Genomic DNA, 24,680 nt, shown 5'->3' with positions numbered 1-24,680 from the left:
GTCCACTGTCCTCTCGGTGCCTACGTCTTCCTTTTCTCCATCAATCTCTCCCAGTATCTGTCTTTACTTGCCTCTCCTTTTTTTTCTCTCTCTCCTTTCTTCCCTTTTACTTCTCCCCTTCTTCTCCTTAATTTATTATGGGACCGAATTTTTTTTTTATTTCTTACAGAGTTTTAGACCCCTGCTCTTAATCTAAAATTTAACAACATACATACATACATCAAAACTCATATAGCCGTCTGTTGAATTTCTCTCCCTCCATGGGTCAGTGACCTGAGATGGAAAAGTTGTTTCCACTTGTGATATAAGATCTAAAAGGAATTTCACTTTAAATAGATTGTTCAGGAGATCGGGAATGGTCCTAGGAGCTCCACAGCCCTTTCATACCCATAACTGTGCCATGCATCATCTTTAGTGGAGGGAAATGGGAAAAAAATAATTAGGTCTTTTAAGTTTTGACTCAAGAAATATGTGAGAGCAACTGTTTCTTTGTGTGTCTATACAGGAATTTTGAGAACAAGTCTGATACGTGAGGCTGGTTTAGAAGCAGCAAGAACTATGCTAAAAGAGATGGCTCAGTGGGTTTCTTAGATCAAATCTGAATACTTGACCCTTTGGCTGTAGAATCCTGCCTGATGTGAAATGGAATTTCTGAACCATGGCTTCATTGGAATTTGTTATGTCAAACATAAAGTGAATATGCTAGGCTTCAAACTACCTGTAAGAAAAGATATTATTACAAAAACCAAATAGTAATATCTGTCAATTAATGTAATCCTGACCATTTGCTATTTGGAGAAACAGAAAACTCTTTGGCATTTGGGGATATTTGCCCTCAGGGCATGTTTTTATTCATGAGCCTAAAAGCAGCACTAGTTTGAACTTCATTCTCCGCTCAAATCATTTGTGTAGTTAGTGTGGGTTTGGGTTTTAACTTCTGTGTTTGTAGTGACTTCATCAGTCTTTTTTCTTGATATGTTCACAGAAGCTTGTATAGTGTCTACACATAGTGAATTTATCCTTAGAGTGACCATATGAGGTCATTTTATGGATGTGTGTACTGAGGGTTAGAGAATTGAAGAAAACTCCCAAAGGGCACAAAGTCAGGGATGGAATTGAGATTAGATCCCAGGAATTTCAGACTCTAAAGTCAATGCTTATCATCATTGTGCTTTACTGTACCTGAGGGATTGAATGAATGGGACAAGAGCTACTTCTATTGGTCCACTTTTGGTGATATTTATCATATAATGATGGGTAACTCAGTCTCTATGTCAGTGTTGAAACTTACCTTTTGTACACTGTAGCTGAGTTCCATTTTCCTTATAACTAGACCTGGCTAGTTTTACAAGATATCTTTACGTGTTCCTACCTTTTAGAATTGGATTTCATGAGGAAGCTTCTGAGTGGGTTCTCTCTTTCTCTGCCTTGAACCCTAAAGTTTGCTGGTTGTTGCAAGGGTAGCAGTGTTCACTACCTTCTTGTTTTATTTTAATGAGTTCCTCTCCCTTGGTCCTTATCTGCATGTGATTCGTCTGCTAATAATTTGCTTCTTGCATTTTAGAAAAATACTCTGATGGTAGAACAAGGATGCCTAATTCTATTTAGTTATCTTTGAGGGAGTGTGAGCCTGAACTGTTTGAATAAATTAAATAAAAAGGCTGAGAAATCAAATAGAATGTTGATTTGTTTCAAGTGGAGTCCCACAAACCTTGGCTCTCAAGCTGGCTCTGCCTCTGCTTTGTGAACTAAGGTAGGTTAGCACAGCAGGGTTGTAGAGAGAGAAATAAGACGATGCCTTTAAAGTAGTGGCTGCTCTTCTGATGATATTATCATCATCCTTCACACACCAGTGCTCTTTTGGCCCAGGCTGTTTTGATCTCCTCTGCCCAGGTATCTGCTTTCCTTAAGTCAGTTCAAGTCAACAGGCATTTGTAGATTGCTTTCTATGCCAAGAATATACTGTGCTCAGTACTGGGCATGCTACAGAGATGGGTAAAAAACAAGAATCACCCCAGACTTGCATTCTTGTGCTGGCATTGCTGCTGAACAGTCTGGGTCCTTTACTTTAGACAAGTCACTTTACCTAGCGAGGTCTCAGTTCCCCAGTACAATGAGGGTGATAATCCCTGCTGTACGCATCTCAGAAAGTCGTTTTGATGATTAAAGAAAATAGTAGATGTAGCGGTAGCTTGTTATCTTGAAACTTTTATGTAAATCTCAGGTTCTTGTAATCACTAACTGAAAAAGAACCATGGACTTGTGTCAGATTTCTTTATTTAGCAACGAGGACTTTGGGGTCAGGATCTCCTTAATGTGCCAGACCTCTTCCTACCCACACACTCACCCACACAACATAACTCCAATCCTGCCACGCAGAGCTGCTAACATTCAACCTCCCACCTGCACTGGACTTTCTGTGAGTCCAGCCCAGCAGGGATTCTTGACTTTTGCAGGAACTTTATTTATTTTTTATTTATTTTAAAAATTTATTTATTTATTTTTGGCTGCATTGGGTCTTCGTTGCTGCATGCGGGCTTTCTCTAGTTGCGGCAAGAGGGGGCTACTCTTTGTTGCGGTGTGCGGGCTTCTCACTGCGGTGGCTTCTCTTGTTGCGGAGCACGGGATCTAGGTGCACGGGCTTCAGTAGTTGTGGCTCGTGGGCTCAGTAGTTGTGGCTCGTGGGCTCTAGAGCTCAGGCTCAGTAGTTGTGGCACACGGGCTTAGTTGCTCCGCGGCATGTGGGATCTTCCTGGACCAGGGATTGAACCCGTGTCCCCTGCATTGACAGGCGATTCTTAACCACTGCTCCACCAGGGAAGCCCCTTGCAGGGACTTTAAACCAAACTTCAGAATCAACTCCTAATATTTCCTATCAGCAGCCTGTTTCCTACTCTTCTGTGTTAAATGGACTTTGTTTAAATGGCTCATTGTTTGCAGCACATGTTCAGAGAAGAAAAGCAGATAATAATAATGTTACATCCACCCTTTATTAAAAAGACTTCACTGTGTGCCAGCCAGGTACTCTTCTTAGCTCTTTATGTGTTTTATATCATGTGATCCTCATAACAGTAGTTCTCATAAGGACTGTTGGGATTTTCACAGATGAGGACCCTGAGGCTGAGATAAGGCAGCTTGCCCTCAGTCACACAGTAAGTCATCTGCAGAGCCAGGACTCACGCCTTGGTCTGTCCAAGTTCTTACTGGCCGACGGTACTACCTCACTCCCACCAAGGTCAGCAGCCACTCTCATTCTTTCTCCATCAGTGTGGGCCACGACATCCCTGCCTGTTCCACGGCCTGATCGGGGGCCAGCTTTCCCAGGGCAAGTAGCACATGTTTTAAGAGAGAACCTTATCCAATTCCTGTGACAGATTCATGATAAGTGAGTGACCAAAGGAAAGGTGTTTTAGACTAATTTTTACCTCTACCAAAATATCAAACTGGCATGTTCCAAGTCTCCGCCTTCTCTCTAATTCAGGGTTTCTTAACCTGGGACTATGGATGGGCCTCAGGGAGCCCATGAGCCCTCTGAAATGGTGTGTAGAATGTTGAATTGCTGGGGGTGGGGTGGGGGTTAGCTTCTGTGCTTTTTTTGTGGGAACCATGGCTCTCAGGGGACATTCAAAGTGGTACTGTCTCAAACAGTGTTAAGAACCTTGTACTAATTGCAATGAGGTATAAAATTGGTTTTACCTAAATTACAAACTCAGCCTTAACCCAGGAAATTATTAGAATTTTTTCCTCCTTGAAAGTGTATTTAAACAGAACAGATTTCAAATTTAATCGTCTTTGAAGGCAAAAATACCTCTGTGTGTGAAGCCGTGATTTCCACAGCCTTCTGATAGGAGTCAGCCAACAGCGGGTGTGATTCAGAGATCTGCGGCTGATTCCATAGCTTCTTTTCTTCTTGAATTCAGTTAAAATTTTCGTGGTAGAAGTAAGAGACAGGCAAAATGAACCGTGGGGACTATGTCTCTTCATTAAGTATTTTCATGCTTACTGTGTGCCAGGTATTAGGAATTTCACAGTGCTTAAAGAGTTCCTGCCCTTGTGGAGTTTGCATATCCTGATCTGTGTACATCTTCGTATCATTAATGCTTAGCAAAGAACACTGCACATAGTGGGGCTCAACTATTGGATCAATAAATGTCCCTGCTTGCATCCTTATTGGGTTAAAAGGAAGGCCTTTGACTTTGATTTGTTCAACAGCTGACTGTTCCGATTATGTTCCAAGCATTGAGCTGGGCGCTAGAGGTATGGTGGTAAGCAAAACAGATGTGGCCTGTTTCCTAGTGGGAAGACAGTTAATCAAGTAAGCACATAAATAAATAATTGTGAACTTGGACAGCTGCCATGGAGGATTTGGCTTGACGCTATGAGAATATATAATGAAAGACCAAGCCTGATAGGGGGAAGAGACTGTCAGGGAAGGGTTCACTAAGAAGTGATGTGGAGGGACTTCCCTGGTGGCGCAGTGGTTAAGAATCCACCTGCCAATGCAGGAGACACAGGTTTGATTCCTGGTCTGGGAAGATCCCACATTGCCGCGGAGCAGCTAAGCCCGTGCGCCACAACTACTGAGCCTGCACTTTAGAGCCCGCGAGCCACAAGTACTGAAGCACACGTGCCACAGCTACTGAAGCCTGCGCACCTAGAGCCCGTGCTCCACAAAAAGAGAAGCCACTGCAATGAGAAGCCTGCACACCACAGTGAAGAGCAGCCGCCGATCACTGCAACTAGAGAAAGCCTGCCAGGAACAAGCAACGAAGACCCAATGCAACCAAAAAAAAAAAACAAAAAAAAAAAGTGATGTGGAGCTCTGATCTGAAAGGTGAAGAGGAGCGATCCAGGCACAGGGTTGCACAGGCAGAGGGACCAGGCTTGCAGTGTACGTTCGCTTTGGATGCCATTTCCATGTAGAAGACAGGTTGATGCAAAGGGGCGGGGCGGGTGGTGGTGTGGGTTCCCTTCTCATTAATTTAGCAAGCATTTCTGGGCGCTCTCTGTGCATGCGCAGGGGACAACAGTGAGTGAGACGCAGTTCTGACCTGGAGAAGGCACTGATAATGGGACAGGCGGGCTGAGAGGTGCTGGTCTTTCCTGGGTGCTGCCTCATAAGGACACTTGAATTGCTGCTTTTGCTGCTGATACCTCTCGTTCCTCATTCAGGCATCAGTCTTTTTCACAGGGTCTCTGCCTCAGAGGCAACCTGAACTAGTTGACTCTGGTATGCAGCCACATGCTCCGGAAGTCAGGATCAGCTATGAACCCATTATAAGCAGTGTTATGTTTGTTTATTTTTTGTTTGTAATGGGGTTGGAGGGGGTGGGGTAAGGCATTCAAGGGAAAGAGAGGGAAGAAGAGAGAGACTGAGAAGTGAGGCTGAGAGTTGGGAAGGCAAGTCTCAGCTGGGAAAGAAGTCAGAACTCTGGACCAGCAAGCTCTGCGTAGAGAAGTGAGCAGAGCTTTGTCTCAGAGAAGCCCAGGGTATGAGAATTGTTTTTAAACAGCATTCACTTTGTTAGCTTAATTATAAATGTAATTCATGCTCAATGTAGAAAATGTGGAAGCATAGGAAACACAAAGAAATGCCCATATCCTATCACAGAACTGAAAGAACCAAATGAGGTGACATGTGTGAAGGGCCTGGCATGTCTGGGGCACTTACTACACACTAACTGCTCTTACAGTGTGAGGGAGAATCAACCCTTTTGCTCTGAGAATGAGACATTTATAATAAAGGCTAATGAAAGGTAGAAAAAATTACTTTGTAATTAGCCTTTTAAAATGTATGTTTATGAGAAAAATGTTAATTCTTCCTTACCCCAGCATGAGAATGACAAGTTGAAGAATCCTGAAGATTTGTGAGAATGTTTTGTAGGATTTGGTGTCAGTTCTCTTTTTTATAAAGCACGAGGGGAGCCTTGTATCCCTGCCCTTCCTTGTCATTTATACACACTGACAGCAGAGAGTACTGGGAGGAAATGTTTGCTGCCCACAAGCCTCATTTAGTTTCTGTTCCTCTGCTATTGATCTGTTAGGATTGTTTATAAATTTACTGATCACAAAGTTGTTCTATTTAAGTGCTTTGTGAATCACTTACACGCACGATAAACATTCACCCCAGCATTGGCCTTAAACCGCAGAAGATCTAGGTTTAGGGATGTCCGTTTCCAGCTTGTGGCCTCACCCCAGGTGTTTAGTGGGCATCTTTCTGTAGACTGCAGCCGGGGCATAGTGCTGCACGGCTCCTAGCTGCCTCCCCTCGGGCAGCAGCCAAACTCCAGGAGCAAACTCTAATTGAGGCAGGCCTGTAAACGGCCCGACAGGGCCAGGTGTCCACAGAATCAGTTGGAGAGGAACACCAGGCAGCTCGAGTAAGACAGAAAGGGAAGAATGGAGCAGGGATTGGAGATGCTGACATCAGCCTGCCAAAAACTTGGGCCTGTCCCATCCCCTTTCTATGGCTCAGTATTTTCTTCTGTAAACTAAGGAAGTTGGACTAGACTAGCTCTGTGATTCCTAGGAACTGGAGGCTAAAAGTCAGATTTGTGAGTCAGCAGTGTAGTAGTTTGTAGTGGTTGGTAAGAAGAAGCTTGAGAGAAAGAAGACAGTAGTTTAATGGGATGGAAGAGCAGCTAAATAGAACGCTCAGCAGAACTGTGTGTTTAAGGGCAGAGAGAACTGTGCCTGTTTACAGGCAGCACAGAAGGTGCTAGTTGAAAGGAAAGTGGTAGATGGTAGGACAGTGAGGTAGCTACAGCTTGAACTTTGGATGATGCCTCGCGGCCTGGGCTCAGATCCTGAACCTGCTGGTCGCTAACTGAGTGACTTTGGTCAAGTCACGTAACTTCCTTATATCTCAGTTCACTTGCCTTTAAAATGAGGATACTAATGCCGTACCTTGTAGAGCTGTCATGAGGTCACAGAATGAAAGCACCTGCAGCAGTGCTGGTATGTGCTAAAGAAGTGGCCCATGAGGAGGAGGAGGAAGATGGACAGTCAGACCTAGAGCTCAGGTAGGAGGGGTTATCTGTTGGGTGCTCATTCTGACTACTGGTAAAAACTTCAGCAACCAGTTATCCCCAGCAGACCCATGGACATGATGGTAGTCATTGAGTAAGAATTTTAGGTCCTGGGCTCATGTGCAGGAAACACCACTTTCATAGTAACTTGGGATGCCCAGGTCAGCAGAGGTCTTGGTCTTCAGGGCAAGCCCTGAAAGCACCCACCCGTTGCTGATCCTTTTTTTTTTTTTGGCGGTACGCGGGCCTCCCACTGTTGTGGCCTCTCCCGTTGTGGAGCACAGGCTCTGGACGCGCAGGCTCAGCGGCCATGGCTCACGGGCCTAGCAGCTCCGCGGCACGTGGGATCCTCCCGGACCGGGGCACGAACCCGTGTCCCCTGCATCGGCAGGCGGACTCTCAACCACTGCGCCACCAGGGAAACCCCTCTGATACTTTTTAATTTGTGCTGTGCTTTATCCTACAGATTAGTCAGAAGAAGTTGAAAAAATATGAAAAAGAATATCACACCATGAGGGAACAGCAGGCCCAACAAGAAGACCCCATCGAGCGATTTGAGGTTTGTTTACGGCCTAGGTGATGTGAAGTGTTTTCAGCCTTTCATTTTACATAATTGTGCCTGTAACTAGCTTTAGTGAGTTCTTTTTAAAATTTAGTTTCACTATTTCTAGGGTCCAGTTTCAGTTTGAGTTTGCAAATGAGAAAGCAAGATTTGTTTTGCTTCAGACTAGCAGCCTAGTTTGTTACAGTTCGGTGGGCTTTTGTCACAGTTAATAAGAAGTAGCTGCTTGACAGTCACTTGAATTTAAGTATTTCTCTGTGGAGATAGAAAGTAAGCAGTTGTTGACTGGCAGCACGTTAGGACCAGCCACATCTCCCGTGATTCCCGTAGGACTCAGCAATTAGTTTTGGGGGTTAACCTGAGAAGTTGTCATTTCCATCTGATTTTTATGTGTGTAACTGGTTTCTTTTTACCCATCAGCGGGAGAATAGGCGTCTACAAGAAGCTAACATGAGGTTGGAACAGGAAAATGATGACTTAGCCCATGAGCTGGTGACCAGTAAGATTGCACTGCGAAAGGACCTGGATAACGTAAGTCTGACTTGTCTGAAGGGATGATTATATTGAAACACTTCTCCCTTAATCAAGTGAAATCCTGGAATTTTAGTGTTTGTTGTTCTAGTTAGTGTTTCCCTCTTATGATCCACCTTGCTCTTGTCAGTACTGTTCCCTCCTCTCCTTCAGGATCATCCATGATCTCATTAAGGCCTCCTTACCGCATTCTTCTCTCATTATACAGCAAACCCTGAACGCCTTTCCAGACATTGATTGAAAGGTGTTTCTGGCTATTCTTATGTTATTGCAATTGGCAGTAGCATTTAATCACTATAATTTCCTTAACTTACCCCTAAGACAAGAACAGATTTTGTCATCCTGCACATCACGTGCCTGTTGGATAAGCATTGCCAGTTGTAATAAAGCTCAGTGCCTCCGCAGCTTGCAATTTCATCAGGAATTTCTGTTGGCAGATACTCTGTTTTTCTTTGCTTCTCCTAATCTTAAAAGGTTTGAGATGATGGCATTCCTGGCAGGGTGTTTGTCCAATTTCTATACTACAGGCTTCCCATAGTGCACTCTCTCATTCATGGTTTAGGTCGAGGTTGGCGAACGTTTTCTGTAAAGGGACAGATAGTAAATATTTTAGGCTTTGTGGGCCACATGGTCTCTGTTGCAACTATGTAACTCTGCCATTGGTGCCTACACAATAAATAAACGAATGCACATGGCTGTGTTCCAGTAAAACTTTATTTACGAGAATAGGTGGCAGGCTGGCTTTGGCGCTTGGACAAAGTTTGGCAGCACCTGACTTACGTTTCCCTTCAGGCTCCTAAGATTACTTTTCTGCTTGTTGATTTTCCTGAGGCTCTGGAGATAGGCTTAGGCTATTGAGGGTTTACAGGGGACTTAACATAATATATTGAACCCCTTAGGACCTGTGAACTTCACAAGGTCCTTGACAGCCACCAACATGTATGAAAATATTGTGTACTACTGTATTTCTCTGACAGTCTTTGCTTTCATTAGATTCTCCAAGTGAGTCACATCGCAGATGAAGAGAAAGAGAGATGGCAGTATCTACTGGTTCTTATTACTTCTCTTTAGAAATAGAATAATGGAGTAAAATTTTGAACAGGTCTGGATTCTACCATCAGCTACTCTACTTTCAAGCAGGGTGAAGTGTGGGGAGGTGGAATAATAGCGGTGTCCAAGAGTATAGTGAGAATTACGTGATTTGGTGTGTATGAAAGTGCAGGAATTAGGCACAGGCAGTGTTGTTTCACTCTCTTTGTCTGATTGTCAGCTATAAGTAGCTGCAGGTAACTGGGAAGACTCCTTTTTCCAGTTTTTCCAGGGAGGGTGTTGTAAGGCCATTAGCCCTCAGTAACCAGAACCTGGAGATCCCGTTGCTTTTTGGTTTACCACAGTCTCCTTAGGTTGGAGTTTCCTCCCTGTGGTGCAGGTTCCCAGCATACCCTCTGATCTTCTTTGTAGAAACACTATGAGAATCATTCCCTCACTGTTCAGGCATTTCTGCCAAGTGAGCGGAGGGAGGAGGGTGTACACTGAGCAGGGTAATTGCTGAAGCAAAAATCACAGTGTGCACCTGTGATGGCTCTTCTAGCAGCTGTAGGTCATGCAGAAAGGAAGTGAAAAAGAAAAGAAAATGGGTCCTGTACTAGAGCTTTGTATTCTACAATGAAATTATATTAAGAGGCAACTTAAGATAAAATTCCAGGCAGATTTTTAGTTTGAGCTGTTGCATTTGCCAGTCTGATGGGACCAGAAGTAACATTGATGCTCTACTAGTTTAGGGTGGAAAATACACTTCTTAGGTTCTTGAAGCCTGCCTCTAAAGAGGGTAAGCCTTTTTTTAAGTTGTCTTTGCCTGGCACAGTAGTCAAAGAGCTAGGTTACATTTCTGGTATCAGAAGTGAGAAATAGTAAAAATAAGATGAATTCCCATTTACTCTATGATGATGTATGTGACAGGCACAGTGAGAAGCACTTTGTTAAACTCTAATATCTCTTATCCTTACCTCAGCCTTGTAACATGAGCCCCATTTATGGATAAGGATTTTTTAACAATAAAGAAACTTGAGACTCAAGAGAGAGGAAGGCACCCAGGAAGAAGCTAAGCCAGGAATGTAACCCAGGTGCATCTAATTGAAACACCCAGGCTTTTTCTGTAATGCCACACTGTCTCCAAAATAAATATGGAACAAGAAGCTATGGTTTGATGTCATAACTACATCAAAAATATACTGACACCTAACAGAACATTTCTTAAGCACTTACAGAGTTCTAGACACTGCTCCACATGCTGTGTACTTACTGTCAAATCCTCCAAACAACCCTTGTGTAAAGGATACAGTTACGATCCCCATTTCACTGATGAGGCCAAAAGAGGTTAAATGTCTTACACAGTCACACTGTTAGTGGCAGAGCCCTTAGACTGCAGTCCAGCTGGCCTGCCGCTCTTAACTTGGCTCAGAGGAGCAGGAACCCTGTTGCCACTAGGGCTCAGGAATAGCAAACTGGGGTCCCATCGTCCAGCCATCGACGGTGCTGAGAAAACAGACCTTTTCACACTAAACGTTGAGTCCCTTTCCAAGTTAGTCTTCTCTCGTATCTTTTGAATCATCACGGAAAATCAGAGGTTCTGAAGTGAGGGCTGTGGGGTCCTCTCAGCGTGTTTTGGCTTCAGGGACTTAGATTTCTGAAAGAACTTCATCATGCCCTTTCACTCTTCCCTTTCTGCATCCCAGAGAAAAGCTCTCATATGTGGCTTATAGAATTTCCAGAACCCTCTTTGTATTTCCAACTGATTTTATTATCACTTTTGTTATTCCTCACCTGTCATTTCTGTTACTTGTCACAAAGCAGCTATGGAGAGATCCCCGGTCAGCTACTGAGTCCCTAGGTGACTCCATCCAAGCTTTCTCCTCTGTGAAATGGGAGTAATGCGTGGACCTGACATTAAGGCATTGGTGCTAAAGGCTGAGAGGGAACCTGTGGAAGGTACCTGGCACAGGGCTGATAGGACCCCACCTGAGTCCCCTCTGGCATGGTTGCTCTCTGCATTGAGACAGTGTAATGTGGGAGTGATGGAAACAGACTCAGGAGCTCAACTCCTGGGATTTGAATTCTGGCTCCACTGCATTCTAGTTCTCTGAACTTGAGCAGGTGGCTAAACTTTCCCCACTGAATTACTTTGGTCTCTTTATCAAAAATCAATTGACCTGGGCTTCCCTGGTGGCGCAGTGGTTGAGAGTCCACCTGCTGATGCAGGGGACGCGGGTTCGTGCCCCGGTCCGGGAAGATCCCACATGCCGTGGAGTGGCTGGTCCCGTGAGCCATGGCCGCTGAGCCTGCATGTCCGGAGCCCGTGTTCCGCAACGGGAGAGGCCACAACAGTGAGAGGCCCGCGTACCGCAAAAAAAAAAAAAAAAAATCAATTGACCTGTATGTATGGGTCTCCTCGATTCCGTATCTCCTCCATTGATGTATACATCTATCGTTAATGCCAATACCACACTGTCATAATTACTCAGGTCATGGGAGTCCTCCAATTTTGTTGTTCTTTTTAAAAAATAATTTGGCTATTGTAAGTAATTTGCATTTCTATATAAATACTAGAATCAGTTTGTCAACTTCTAGAAATAAAAGCCTTCTGGGATTTTGAGTGGGGTTGTATTGAATCTGTAAATTAGCTTGGGGAGTATATTAACATCTGAGCAGTGATTGAACCTTCCAATCCATGAATATGTTACAATTTTCATTTATTTAGGTCTTTTTCAATTTCAGCATTGTTTTCTTAGTTTTCAGTTTACAAGATTTGCATATATTTTAATCTGTTATTAAGGGTAATTTTTTCTTTCTTTTTTTAAATAAATTTAATTTATTTATTTTTGGCTGTGTCATTGGGTCTTCGTTGCTGCGTGTGGGCTTTCTTCTAGTTGTGGCGAGCAAGGGGTACTCTTCACTGCAGTGCGCAGGCTTCTCATTGTTGCAGATCACGGGCTCTAGGTGCATGTGCTTCAGTAGTTGTGACACGCGGGCCCAGTAGTTGTGGCTTGCAGGCTCTAGAGCACAGGCTCAGTAGTTGTGGCGCACAGGCTTAGTTGCTCCATGGCATGTGGGATCTTCCCAGACCAGGGATCGAACCCGTGTCCCTTGAATTGGCAGGTAGATTCTTAACCACCGTGCCACCAGGGAAGTCCCAAGGGTAATTTTTTCTTAATTGTATTTTCCAATTATTTATTGCTAGTCTCTAGAAATACAGTTGATTACATGACCTTGTATCCTGTGACCTTGCTAAATCACTATTCTTGTAGCTTTTTTGTTTATTTTTTAGGATTTTCCACATACACAATCATATCATCTCTGAATAGAGACAGTTTTACTTCTTTTCAAGTCAGTCTGTCTTTTTTCCCTTGCCTTCCTGCACTGACTGGGACCTTCGGAACAATATTGGATGGTGAGAGTGGACCTCATCACCTTGTTCCAGTTAGCTGTAGGTTTTCCATAGATCAGGTTGAGGAAGTTCTCCTTTCTTCCTGTTTGCTGAGAGTTGTCATGAATGGGTGTTGAATTTGATCAAATGATCTTCCTGCATCTGTTGAGGTGATTATTTGCTATTTTTCCTAATTCTCTTAGTACAGTGAAGTGTAGACAAACTGATTTTTCAGTGTACACAAACATTGCATTCCTAGGAAACGCGGGGTTTCTTTTTTCTTTTAAGATTTTTATTTGTATTAAAGATTTTTGTGTTGCTAAGGAATATTTGTCTGGAGTTTCTTTAATGTTTTTGTCTGGTTTTGATATCAGGGAAATGCTAGCCTTCTAAAATGAACTGGGAATTGTTCCCTCCTATTTTTTAAGGACTTTTTGTGGGATTGTTCCTTGATTAAATCTTTAATTCCCTAATGAAACCACGTGGGCCTGGAGTTTTCTTAGCAAGAAAAAAAATTTTTTTTTTTTCTTGCTGCGTTGGGTCTTCGTTGCTGCGCGCAGGCTTTCTCTAGTTGTGGCGAGCGGAGGCTACTCTTCATTGCAGTGCACAGGCTTCTCGTTGTGGTGGCTTCTCTTGTTGCGGAGGCTTCTCTTGTTGCGGAGCACGGGCTCTAGGCACGGGCTTCAGTAGTTGTGGCGCACAGGCTTAGTTGCTCTGCAGCATGTGGGATCTTCCCAGACCAGGGATTGAGGCCGTGTTCCCTGCATTGGCAGGCGGATTCTTAACCACTGTGCCACCAGGGAAGTCCAGCAGGAAATTATTTAATTATGATTTCAGATATGGAGCTATTCAAATTTTCTAATTCTTCATGTGTACATTTTTATACTTTGTGCCTTTCAAGTGATTTATCCATTTCATCTTAGTTGTCAAATATATAGGCACAGAGTCATTGATATTCCCTTATTCTTTTAATGTTTATAGGATGGATTTGTTGAAGTCTTCTCTCTTTCATTACTGATATGGGTAATTTGTGTCTTTTCCCTTTTTTCCTTAATCAGTCTACTAACTAGAAGTTTATCAATTGTGTTGATCTCTTTAAAACCAAGCTTTTGGTTTTGTTGATTTCTTTTTCTTTTATTGATTTCTGCTTTTTATTATTTCCTACTTTTCTTTTGGTTTAATTTGCTCTTTTTCTGGCTACTTAAAGAAGAAGCTTAGTCATTGATTTGGACCTTTCATCTTTTCTAAAATAAGCATTTAAAGTTATAAATCTCCCTGAAGCACTATTTCAGCTACATCTCACACATTCTGATGTGTCGTGTTTTTATTTTCATTCACTTCTTGTGATTGCTTCTTTGATCTCTGAGTTAATTAGTAGTGTGTTGTTTAATTTTTAACTATTAGGGATTTGCCCCCGAAATTTTTCTGTTGTTGATTTCTGATTTAATTCAGTTGTCATCAGGGTACATATTTTTTCTGATTTTATTGCTTTTAAAACATACTTATGCTTATTTTAGGGCCTTCCATATTGTCTGATGGGTGAATGTGCCACGTGCTCTTGGAGAGTTTGTGTGTCCTGTTGTTGTCGGTGGGGCGTTCTGTCATGTCACTTCTGTCAAGTTGATTGACTTCCACGGATTTACTGCCTTTCTCTTTATTTGTTCTATCACTTACTGAGAGAACAGCGAGGAAATCTGTAACTCTGTGCACTTATCTATTTCTCCTTTCAGTTATGTCAGTTTTTGTTTTCCTGTAATTTGAATTTATGAATGCATTTCAGATTTACTGCCTTCTGGAGTGACTCTTTTATTGTTATGAAATGTCCCTCTTTGTCCGTGGTTAATACTCTTTGTTCTGAGATCTACTTCGTCTGATGTTAATATAGCCATTCCGACTTTCATGGTATTTCATGGTATATCCTTTTCCATACTTTTACTTTTAACATATCTGTGTCTTTATATTTAAAATGGGGTTTTGTAGCCAGCATATAGTTGGATCTTGCTTTTTGAAATTTAGTCTGATAATCTCCTTCTTTTAATTGGAATGTTTAGACCAGTTACATTTAATGTAATTATTTATATGGTATATTTAACTCTACCACTTGCTGTTTGTTCTCCATTTGTTGTATTTGCTTTTTCTTTCTTTTTTCCCCTTTTCTGCCTTCTTTGGTTTAATTGGGTATTTTTATGATTTCATTTTATCTCCTTTACTGCCTTATTCGCAGTTCTGGAGCGCTCAGATCTCCAGAGCTCTACTCCACAGGTTCCAGCCACCTCAGCATCTCTGACCCCCTATCTCTGCCTCCTGAACCCTTTGAGGCATATGCTCTGTTTGGAACTCCTCACCCTGCTCCTTGGTCCAGAAGTGCCTCTAGGCAGAAAGCCAGAATGGTAGTAGGACCTTGCTTGTTTCCTTTCTCCCAGGAACCACAATTCTGCATTTGTTTTTAGTGTCAGCAAACAGTAGTTTTATGTATTTCGTCCAGTGTTTTGTTTACAGTGAGAGGGTAAATCTGGTCCTGGTTAGTCCTTTATGACCAGAAGCGGAAGTCTGGACTTGTGTTTATCGCCACATGTTCCCTCCTTATGTGCTTATGTAAGTAGAATGACTGTGCAGCAAGTGTGGTGCCATAAGAGGACCCTGGCTGGTCAGTCCAGTGGCCTGTGTGCACCTTCCTATTGACACAGCCTTGAGAGTCAGCTCTTGGAGTGATGGCACAAATGCTGGGCTTAATGTTGAGAGACCTGGTTTCGGATTCCAGCTCTGCTACATGCATTGTGCAAGCTTGGGGAAATCACTTCCCCATCTAAATTTTTTTCTAAGCTGGGTAATCAGGATGGGCCAGGAAGACTCTTGAGTCCATGACCTGGCTGTCCCATACTTCTTAGAATCAGTCTTATCTACCATGGGAGTGATGGTGAGTAACTGAGAGAATATAAGTGTGTGCTACAGGTTCCAAAGTACTGTTCAGAAGATGTTAACTGGGTCCAGGGGAGAGAAGGGAGAGGTAACAGGATGTTCTGTTGATTAAAGTAAAACAGAATCTTTGACAGGACTTTATTCTTCTTTGTTATTTCCTCTTTTGTTTGATTCTTATTTCCATTTTGATTGCTACTGGGGTTTGAACTAGAGGTGATTATAAGCCACTCACCAGAAAGGACAGGCCTTAACTCCAGGACCCCATTTAATTGCACGCATATGCAAGTAACTGATGGCCTTTTGCATATCATGCCATTCTCAGTTCTCCATTTAAGGCCCCAGCCGCCTGGAACCTATGCCTCCCAAAGAAAGTACGTCAGAAGATGTGGTGTAGTAGAAAGCAGAGGGGCTCAGCTATACCACTTTAGCTAGGTGACATCTGAAATGCTCTTTAATTTCAGGGAAACCACCATCCATTGTCAAAGGAGGTTGGATATAAGGAGCTGGCAAAGACCCTCTATATCTAGCACTCTGTAACTAGGAGCTTCCACCTCCTTTCCTTGACTGCCTTCTAACATGCTACAGTCTCTCACTCTTCAGTTATCCTTGGACTCTCCAGTGTCAGGGACTGTATTTGTCAGGTACAGGTGTATCATTTTCACTTGGACCCAAAGATCTGCTCACCAGACCTTTGCATGCTTTAGAAAAAAACTGGGGTGGAAGATGGCCATTTCAGATAATAAAAGGAGAGTGCTAGCAAAGGGGTGCCTTCCTTTGTCAGGTGACAGGGAGAGCAAAATGCAGAACTTATTTGATTAAGCAGAGCAAATACTGAGAGTTTGGAAGAAGAAAACCAGAATTTATTATTACTATTAATGATAATGACACCTACCTTTTGTTGAGTGTTTACTATATGCTAGGCACTGTGCTGAGTCCATTCCATGCCTTATCTCTCAGCTGAAGATCGTGAAGCTCAGAGAAGTTCTCAATGACTTGTCCAAGTGGCACACAGTCAGGGAGCAATGGGAGTCAAGACCAGGCTGTCTGACAAAGGCGAGCTCCTAGCTACTGCCCCGCACTGCCTCTGGGCAGGAGACGGGGCCAGACACTTGTGTGTGAGTGTAGTCTCAGCGTGACCTTGGGCATATTACGTCCCCTCTCTGGATCACAGTTTCCTCATCATCTTAAAATTGGATTGTTCTGGGTAATTCAAATCCCTTTCAGTTCTCACTTCTTGTTCTGTAACAGCACCTCTTAAATGTTTCAGGCTGAGGAAAAGGCAGATGCACTGAATAAGGAGCTGCTTATGACCAAACAGAAATTGATTGATGCAGAGGAAGAGAAAAGACGGCTGGAAGAAGAGTCTGCTCAGGTGAGGGGAGCTTTGCCCCTCCCACATTCCTCTGTGTCTTGCAAATGCTTGAGAGCTGGGAGTTCACTGGTGGCTTCCTGTTGGCACTGGAGAACCCAGAGACAGCTGGCTTCAGTTTCTCTCCAAAGGCCTTTTGTATTTACTGTGAAAAGCATAATGGTTCTTAATAATTAAAATGTAGGGGGAGACAGTGGGGCAAAGCCCATCCTTCACTGGGGCAGGAGAAATTCCTGTGTGTCAGCATCTGAGTGTGACAAGAGGGTTAGCATTTCTGCAAAAGGAAGGCAGACATCACATAATGTCTGGCTCTTCCCCTACCTGTCCACCGACATCTCCCCCACAGAGCAAACTCTGGAAGGCTTGTCCTGAGCATAGCCCCTGGGCGCAGACTCACAGCCATAGGAAGAGCTTTGGGTGCTGCATGCCCCAGAGCAGGCGGGCTCTCCTTCACCATCCACCTTCTCGTCTCAGTCAGGCTGCCTGAGGTGAGAGATGGCGGGGCGCCTCCCACATAATCCATGAGGCACTGAAGGGGCAGCAGTCCTCCTGTTAGCTCTTCCTCTGCATTTGCTTTGTGTTACCTCTCAGCTCAGGATCCCAGGTAGGGCTGCACTGACAGGGAGGAACTTCAGCAAAAGCCGCAAGCTGAAAGTTCAGAAGTTTTGACTGTTCTCTCCTAGCATCAAGAGTAGGGTTAATGGGCTTCCCTGGTGGCACAGTGGTTGAGAGTCCGCCTGCCGATGCAGGGGACATGGGTTCGTGCCCCGGTCCGGGAAGATCCCACATGCCACGGAGCGGCTGGGCCCGTGAGCCATGGCCGCGGAGCCTGTGCTCCGCAACGGGAGAGGCCACAGCAGTGAGAGGCCTGCGTACCAGAAAAAAAAAAAAAAAAAAAAGAGTAGGGTTAGTAGTGCTGAGAGTGAGGAAGAAGGGAGGGGAGTTACCTCCAGTAGGTCAGGCACTTTGGGGAAAGCCCAGCGCTAAGCGCGGAGTGCCAGAGCTTCGCTTGTATTTCCCTTAACATTCACTTTTGCTTTTCTTAATGTACGCAGTTAAAAGAAATGTGCCGTCGGGAACTCGACAAGGCAGAATCTGAGATTAAAAAAAACAGTTCTATCATCGGTGACTACAAGCAGGTGGGTCCGTGCACCCTGGAATTGGGCCGTGTTCTCTGGAAGCCCTGCTTGCCTGCACAAGATGTCTTCTCCACACCCACACGCATCCCTGCTCGGCGACTTGCACTGACGAGTCCCTTCGCTTCACTGGACAAGTTACCGCACTGCTTTTCAACTGTAAAATAAGGGAAATCATCGCTCACGCGGAGAACTGTTGTGAGGAGTCCATGAGATTATCTTTGTGGAGTACCTGGCATAGTTCCCTCACATAAGCAGGCACTTAATACATGGAAGCCCCCGAGTTCTTGGGAGCACTTCAGACTCATGACGTAGAACCACCTCTCTCCCCAGCGGGTTGCATTTTGAGAACGTAACTGAATTGGTCTTATTTCTTTCTGTACTGGGATCTCGTGCTGGCTCCTGAGTCTGGCAGTGTCTGTAAACATTGGCCATCGAGCGTGGCACTGATAGGTCCCTGCAGGTCCTAGGCCAGTGGATGCGGGGGTGGGAGAGCCAGAGGCACCTCTGCCCACCGGTCGTCTCACACCCGCTCCTGCTCAGTGCTGTCCCAGTTCCACTCCATAGTCCAGCTTCCACTGCAGAGCTCATCCCAAGCCCAAGTTGTGCGGATTATGACATTGCTGAAGAGATTGTCATTTTCTATTATGTTTGTTTCTTCAGATTTGTTCTCAGTTGAGTGAAAGATTAGAGAAGCAGCAGACTGCTAATAAAGTGGAAATTGAAAAAATTCGGGTAAGTCTTCCTTTATCAAAGACATTTTATACCACCTAGTTCATTTTATGGCTATATTCAGCACAAAAAATTTGGGGAGGGAGTATTCTGCTTTTTTTTTTTTTTAAATAACCTACCACTATTAGTAACAATACTATCTTTTTTTTTAAATAAATTTATTTATGTATTTATTTATTTTGGGCTGCACTGGGTCTTCGTTGCTGTGCGTGGGCTTTCTCTAGTTGCGGCGGGCAGGGGCTACTCTTCGTCGTGGTGTGCGGGCTTCTCGTTGCAGTGGCGTCTCTTGCTGCCGAGCAGAGGCTCCGGGTGCGTGGGCTTCAGCAGTTGTGGCGTGCAGCCTCAATAGTTGTGGTGCACAGGCTTAGTTGCTCCGTGGCATGTGGGATCTTCCCGGACCAGAGCTCGAACCCATGTCCCCTGCGTTGGCTACTGCACCACCAGGGAAGTCCCCGGGTATTCTGCTTTGATTCCAAAAATGAGGGAAGCTGATGAGTACCTGACAAGGTGGCTACAACTGACAACTGATATTCTGCCTCTTTCCTCTAGGCAGGGGATACAGATAAGACCAGAAGAGCTCTGGCATTAGATCTCAAAATACAAGTGTCCCTCTTCCTTACAAATTTGTGTAACGTCCTCCTCAGTGCTAACTTCACTTGTAAAAAGACAAAACAAAACACAAGAGCCCCAGGACTTCAGGTGTTGTCTGTGATTACTGCAGCACCCTGCTGAGGTGGAAGAGTCCTGCAGGTGACAGGCTGTGCTTGAGGGTGGGGCGCAGAGGCCAGGTCACTCCCCACATTGTTCTGTAGCAGGGGGACACTCGCCTTCTGAGCTCAATTCCTCTTGCTGTAATGGGCCCAGATACAGTGAGAACCTGAGTTTTTAATGTTTGCTTGCCAATTTGAGGGGTTTTGTAACTTGGTGCTTTCTTTCTTTATTATTAGAATACTTGTCAGATTTTACTGAGATGAGTAATTTACTGAAAGATACTTTACTAACATGTTTACAACTCTGGACAGAAACGTGGGGGAGTCCATGGCCATGTCTGCACAAACCAGCATTTTACCTGGAGCAAGATGATACCTGGCCTCCATTATAAGTAGTGTTTAACCAGCAGTACCTATTTTTTAAACAAAATTTATTTTCTGATGCTAAAACTAGTAATAATGTTCATTGCAGAAAATTTGGAAAATAAGAGTAAAGGAGGAAAAAAAACCCTTATAATCTTATTACCCACAGACAACATCATCATTAACACTTTGGCGTGTATTCTTTCAGTCTTTGTTCTAACATAGAAAATTTCATTCACTCTAAGGCATTTTTTTCACATTTACATCTGAAATTGGGACATATTTTATAACTCATGGCTTTTTGTGGTTTAATTGGCAGAATATTTTCTTAGAGGAAAACGAAATGATGTTTTCTTACAGTCATTGCCATCTTATTTTCATGAAATGTGGTATATCCTTGTAGCTATACTTTAAAGACATTTTTGTGTCCTAGTTTACCCAGCATTTAAACATTTTTACCATGTTACAAAAAATTCCTCAAAAACTTTTCTGAGGCTGTGTACTTCTTTGTATAAATATAGCACATCCTATTTAATTTTTCCCAGTAGCTGGATAGTTTATCTCCCCACCCCTTTTTTGTGTCTCTAATTCTGCAGTGAAATTCCTTGTATGTAAATCTGTATCTAGTCACTGCTTTTTCATTTTTTTTTTGTTTGTTGTTTGTTTGGTTTTTTTGGGTTTTTTTGCAGTACGTGGGCCTCTCACTGTTGTGGCCTCTCCCGTTGTGGAGCACAGGCTCCGGACACACAGGCTCACGGGCCCAGCCGCTCTGCGGCATGTGGGATCTTCCCGGACCGGGGCATGAACCCGTGTCCCCTGCATCAGCAGGCGGACTCTCAACCACTGCACCACCAGGGAAGCCCGCTTTTTCATTTTTTTAGCCAAGGTTCCTAGAAGTGAGATGACTGGATCAAGACATAAGAATATTTGTGTTGCTTTTGGTGTATAACACCAGGTGACTTTTCCAGTAGGTCATCTGCCAGTTTACAGAGAGAACACAGTTTTTCAGAAGCTGTAGTGCTCGGCAGAGAAGCCATCTCTTGGCTCCCCAGAAAGGAGATGCTCACACCTTCATGTCTTCTTTGTCTCTTCACATCTGACATTCAATTTCAGCAAAATGTGGATGACTGTGAGCGCTGCCGGGAATTTTTCAACAAAGAAGGGCGCATAAAGGGCATCAGCTCAGCTAAGGAAGTTTTGGATGAGGACACAGATGAGGAGAAGGAAACACTCAAGAACCAGCTGAGAGAGATGGAACTGGAACTGGCACAAACCAAGCTGCAGCTGGTGGAAGCTGAGTGTAAGATCCAGGTAACAGCTGCCTCTGTGCCCCCGGCCAGCCCTCTGCCCCTGGGGCGGCAGGACCCAGACCTGCACGGGGGCAGGATTTCCCTGGTGTGGGCTAGAAACCCCAGAAATGATCTTCATGGTTTGGGGTTTTTTTCCCTTTTAAACTTCTACCATAATCCTCATGGGAAGAAGCCCATTACTTGCTATTTACTAGTGGATGTTTAATTAGCATTTAGCCTGTCCTAACGATTGGACTTTCTCATAATGAGAATTATCCATCAAACTTGGAATCTTTCTGGTGGAGCAGAGAATGCATGATTTGAAATCACAGCTGCACCACCAAACTCTCTGACCTTGGGTTAGTGGTAACCTCCTTTCACTTCAGGTTCCTCCTCTGCCAGTGGAGGTGATGAGGGGTCACTCTGATAGTTTGCTTTGAGGACTAAAAAAGATAATGCACGGGAAGGGCTCAGCACGATATCTGAGGGCTTCACAAATACAGGCTTTTGTGCCCCCGCTCCCGTCACTTACCCAGCTTTGTGACTTTGGACGTATTACCTAATTTATCTGGGCCTCCTTTCCTTAGGAGAAACTGGGGCTTGTTTTGTGCATCGTTACACTGCATGGCTAGTTCCATCAGGCCTGATGCTGAGCACAAAGTAGGCACCAGGCACAGTTTGCAGAAGGAACCAAGTTCAGGACTAAAGCTTAAGCCCTGGTCTTCGTATCACACACGGTACCTGGGCGTCTACTTCGCCCAGGCCCGGTTCTCACTGTTGGGGCTGCACAGCTAGCACGTGGCCTCCGTGACCGTCCAAGGTGGCGAGGAGAGGCCTCACCAAGGACAGTATCTGGGCTGTAGTCCGAGAGTGAGCAGAGGTTGCTGCTGGAGAAAAGACAGAACAGTGAGCCTTCCTGGTGGAGGGCATGGTGTGTCCAGCAGCACAGAGGGAGGAGAGGGCCTGCCTGGAAGGGCCTTTAGGAAGTAGGGGTGGAAGTGGGTGCCAAGCTGGAAGAGTCTCTGCCCAGATTGTGAAGCATCTCGGACGTCTTGCTAGGGGGTCTAGGCTTGAAAGGCTCTTGCCGGAAATTAATGTTGCATTCTTAGGTAGAACATTCGGTCTGTCTCCTGGTATGCAGTGGGTGGACGGAGAGGGAGACGTTCAGGTAGGAGGCCGTTTTAATAAGTAGACGAGGCAAGAAATGAGGAGGTCTTAACTAGGAAATCTCCCAGAGCTTTAGGCACTCCAGATCTTTCTATGCCACTTTGAGAACTGGGGGAATTTCCAGAGCCCTCTCGAGAGGAAATAGACTGAATTCTTGGCTCAGCTCTGGGGAGGCAGTGTCATTAGCACTGGAGACCAGCATCCTCACGTACGTCGTTCTTCTTCCAGGACTTGGAGCACCATTTAGGCCTTGCCCTCAACGAGGTACAGGCGGCCAAGAAGACGTGGTTTAACCGAACACTGAGCTCCATAAAGACGGCAACCGGGGTTCAAGGGAAAGAGACTTGCTGAGAGCAGCTGCTGCCTCCAGACACCTTCAGAAAACATGACACCTTTTGTTGCCTTCTTTGGCCAGATGTGTGATTCTGTGACATGTCCCAGGACCAGAATGTACCTAAGTCAGATCCATAGAAGCATGTGGGTAGGTTGTTGGACCAGAGCTCATGAAGCAGGCAGCCTGTGCGGTAAGGCCCTCCTCACTCCTGATACTAACAGGCCTGCCGGCTGGCCTGCCACCCTGGACGTTCCAGAAAGCCACTCCTCCGTGTGACCTCCGGGCCTCTTCCCGGTTAGGTCAGCTCCTCACCCAGCCCAGCGGCTGAGTGACATTATCAGAGTCTGGGGATCCTTCAGGCCTTTGGTTTTTTTCTAAACCTTTAATCTTTTTTTTTAAAATACACATATTATTATATATTGGGGGAGGTGGGGCAGGGGATCGGTAGCTCAAATAATTATCTGCTCCAGTGCCAGCAGAGGGTCCTCCAGGTAGACATGGAGAAGCACTTTGTTTTAAATAGGAGGGTTTCATGGTTGTAGGTGAAGCCACCTAGTTTTGTTAAACTAACTCTATGATGCACAGGTTTTTGGTTTGGCATTATTCACATGTTTCTGATCAATTCTATGCAACTCTCATAGTTCCTGTTGTTTTTAGTGTTAGCTGCCAAATGACTCCCCAGTGCTGGGGTGGGTGACTTGACCGACTGTCGAGACTGGATTAATCATAACGTGGACAAACCTTATTTTGCTTAATGTGTCGTGTGTGTGTGTATATATAAATATCTTTTCCCAATGCACCCAATTGACAGTGTTTAAATCCCAGACTAGGACTGATCTGCACAACTTAATTATGTGGTTATTTTGGGCACTTAATTTCACTCAAGGTTTGTCGGGCTCTGCTCTCCACCCTGCTGTCGCGAGAGCTGTGAAGAGCTCCCTCACTTCAAGGTTCTAGTGTTTTTGCACAACAGCTTGTACAAGTGAGAAAGACTCTGAGGTGTGTGTGTGTATGTATGTGTGTGTGTAAATGTGAGGATGTGCAGGACACACATGCCAAGAGGCCCCCGTCCGGCTGGCCTGTGTCCCTGCCTGCCGGGGCCCTCCCCGGAGTGAGGCTGGGTGCAAACCTCGCTGTTCAGATGGGCTGCAAGTTCTCGCTTCAGAACTATGGAATAGAGGTTTTAGCACCTTTTTTATAAACAAAATAACTTTAGACTTTTAATTTATATAGTGATATGCTGACAGGCTGTCTCGCAGATGACTTTGTCGTCTTCTCTGCGTGCAGTGTGGAGGTCGCTGGTTCCAAGAGGCACTGGTTTGTACATAAAGACACCTGGGTTGTTTTGTATCTCTTTTCCTGTTGGCTGTATTAACGCTTGCTGAGGTCATCTGTGATCAGGGAGGTAACAAGCGGCAACCCCTGACCCCCAAACCATCCCCTCCACCGCTTTCTGTGTCTTTCTTGTTCAGTTACCAAAACAGCTGTAAGCCCATCTAAAACTAGGTGCGTGGACATTGTGCTAGGGTAGTTTCAGTGTGTCAACTTTATGAATTGAAATATAAACCAGTAAAATTGTATTACTATTTCTTTTGTTGGCTTTATTTTAACGGCATATTCATTAAATATTTTGGTACAAACAGCATTGCTTTGTAACAACCAGTTTTATCATGGTGTGCTCTTGCCTCCCTCCCACGGGCAGTCAGAGAAGACCACCCTCTGGGCTGGCAAATAGGTGTACTTGAGCACTGGGCAGCGCCTCCCCGTTCATCCATTCAGACACTTAATGAGCAGCTAATGTGCTCCAGGCCCATGGGGTGAGAGAAGACACAGGCTTTGTCCCCTGGGAGGCCTGTGCCTTCATCGTGAGCATTGCCTGTCTTGGAGAAATAAAGTGAGACATGACCTGTGTATTTGAGGGTTAGGGAAGTCTTATAGGAGGTAAGGGTGTGTGTGGTAAGACCTTGAAAGACAAAAGCATCTCACCAGGCAGAGATGGGAGAGGGAATTGCAGGCCCAAAATGTGAATGTGCAGGGGAAATGGCTGAAGAGCAGAAAGGCCGAGTACCCGAGGTCCAGTTATGCTCTGCTGGAACTTTCAGGGGAAGTGGTGGCAT

At 44.7% G+C, this 24,680-nt stretch overlaps 1 protein-coding gene across 5 annotated transcripts in view; it reads left to right on the top strand.

The window, feature by feature from the left end:
* The window catches only part of RABGAP1 (RAB GTPase activating protein 1), a 159,121-nt gene extending 134,913 nt beyond the window's left edge, over window positions 1-24,208 (top strand). For all 5 annotated transcript variants that reach the window (XM_060300459.2, XM_060300458.1, XM_060300460.1 and 2 more), the window contains 7 exons: window positions 7,495-7,587; window positions 8,011-8,121; window positions 16,731-16,835; window positions 17,888-17,971; window positions 18,632-18,703; window positions 20,887-21,084; window positions 22,458-24,208. In XM_060300459.2, coding sequence (XP_060156442.1) covers window positions 7,495-7,587; window positions 8,011-8,121; window positions 16,731-16,835; window positions 17,888-17,971; window positions 18,632-18,703; window positions 20,887-21,084; window positions 22,458-22,580 — 786 coding nt within the window. In that variant the 3' untranslated portion in view covers window positions 22,581-24,208. The remainder of the gene's footprint in view (window positions 1-7,494; window positions 7,588-8,010; window positions 8,122-16,730; window positions 16,836-17,887; window positions 17,972-18,631; window positions 18,704-20,886; window positions 21,085-22,457) is intronic.
* Window positions 24,209-24,680: the final 472 nt, after the last annotated feature.

The sequence above is a fragment of the Globicephala melas genome, chromosome 6 (genome assembly GCF_963455315.2).
Source record: "Globicephala melas chromosome 6, mGloMel1.2, whole genome shotgun sequence".
Lineage (NCBI taxonomy): Eukaryota > Metazoa > Chordata > Mammalia > Artiodactyla > Delphinidae > Globicephala > Globicephala melas.
Note: the sequence above shows the minus strand (reverse complement) of the source record. Positions and strands in the feature narration are given on the sequence as shown.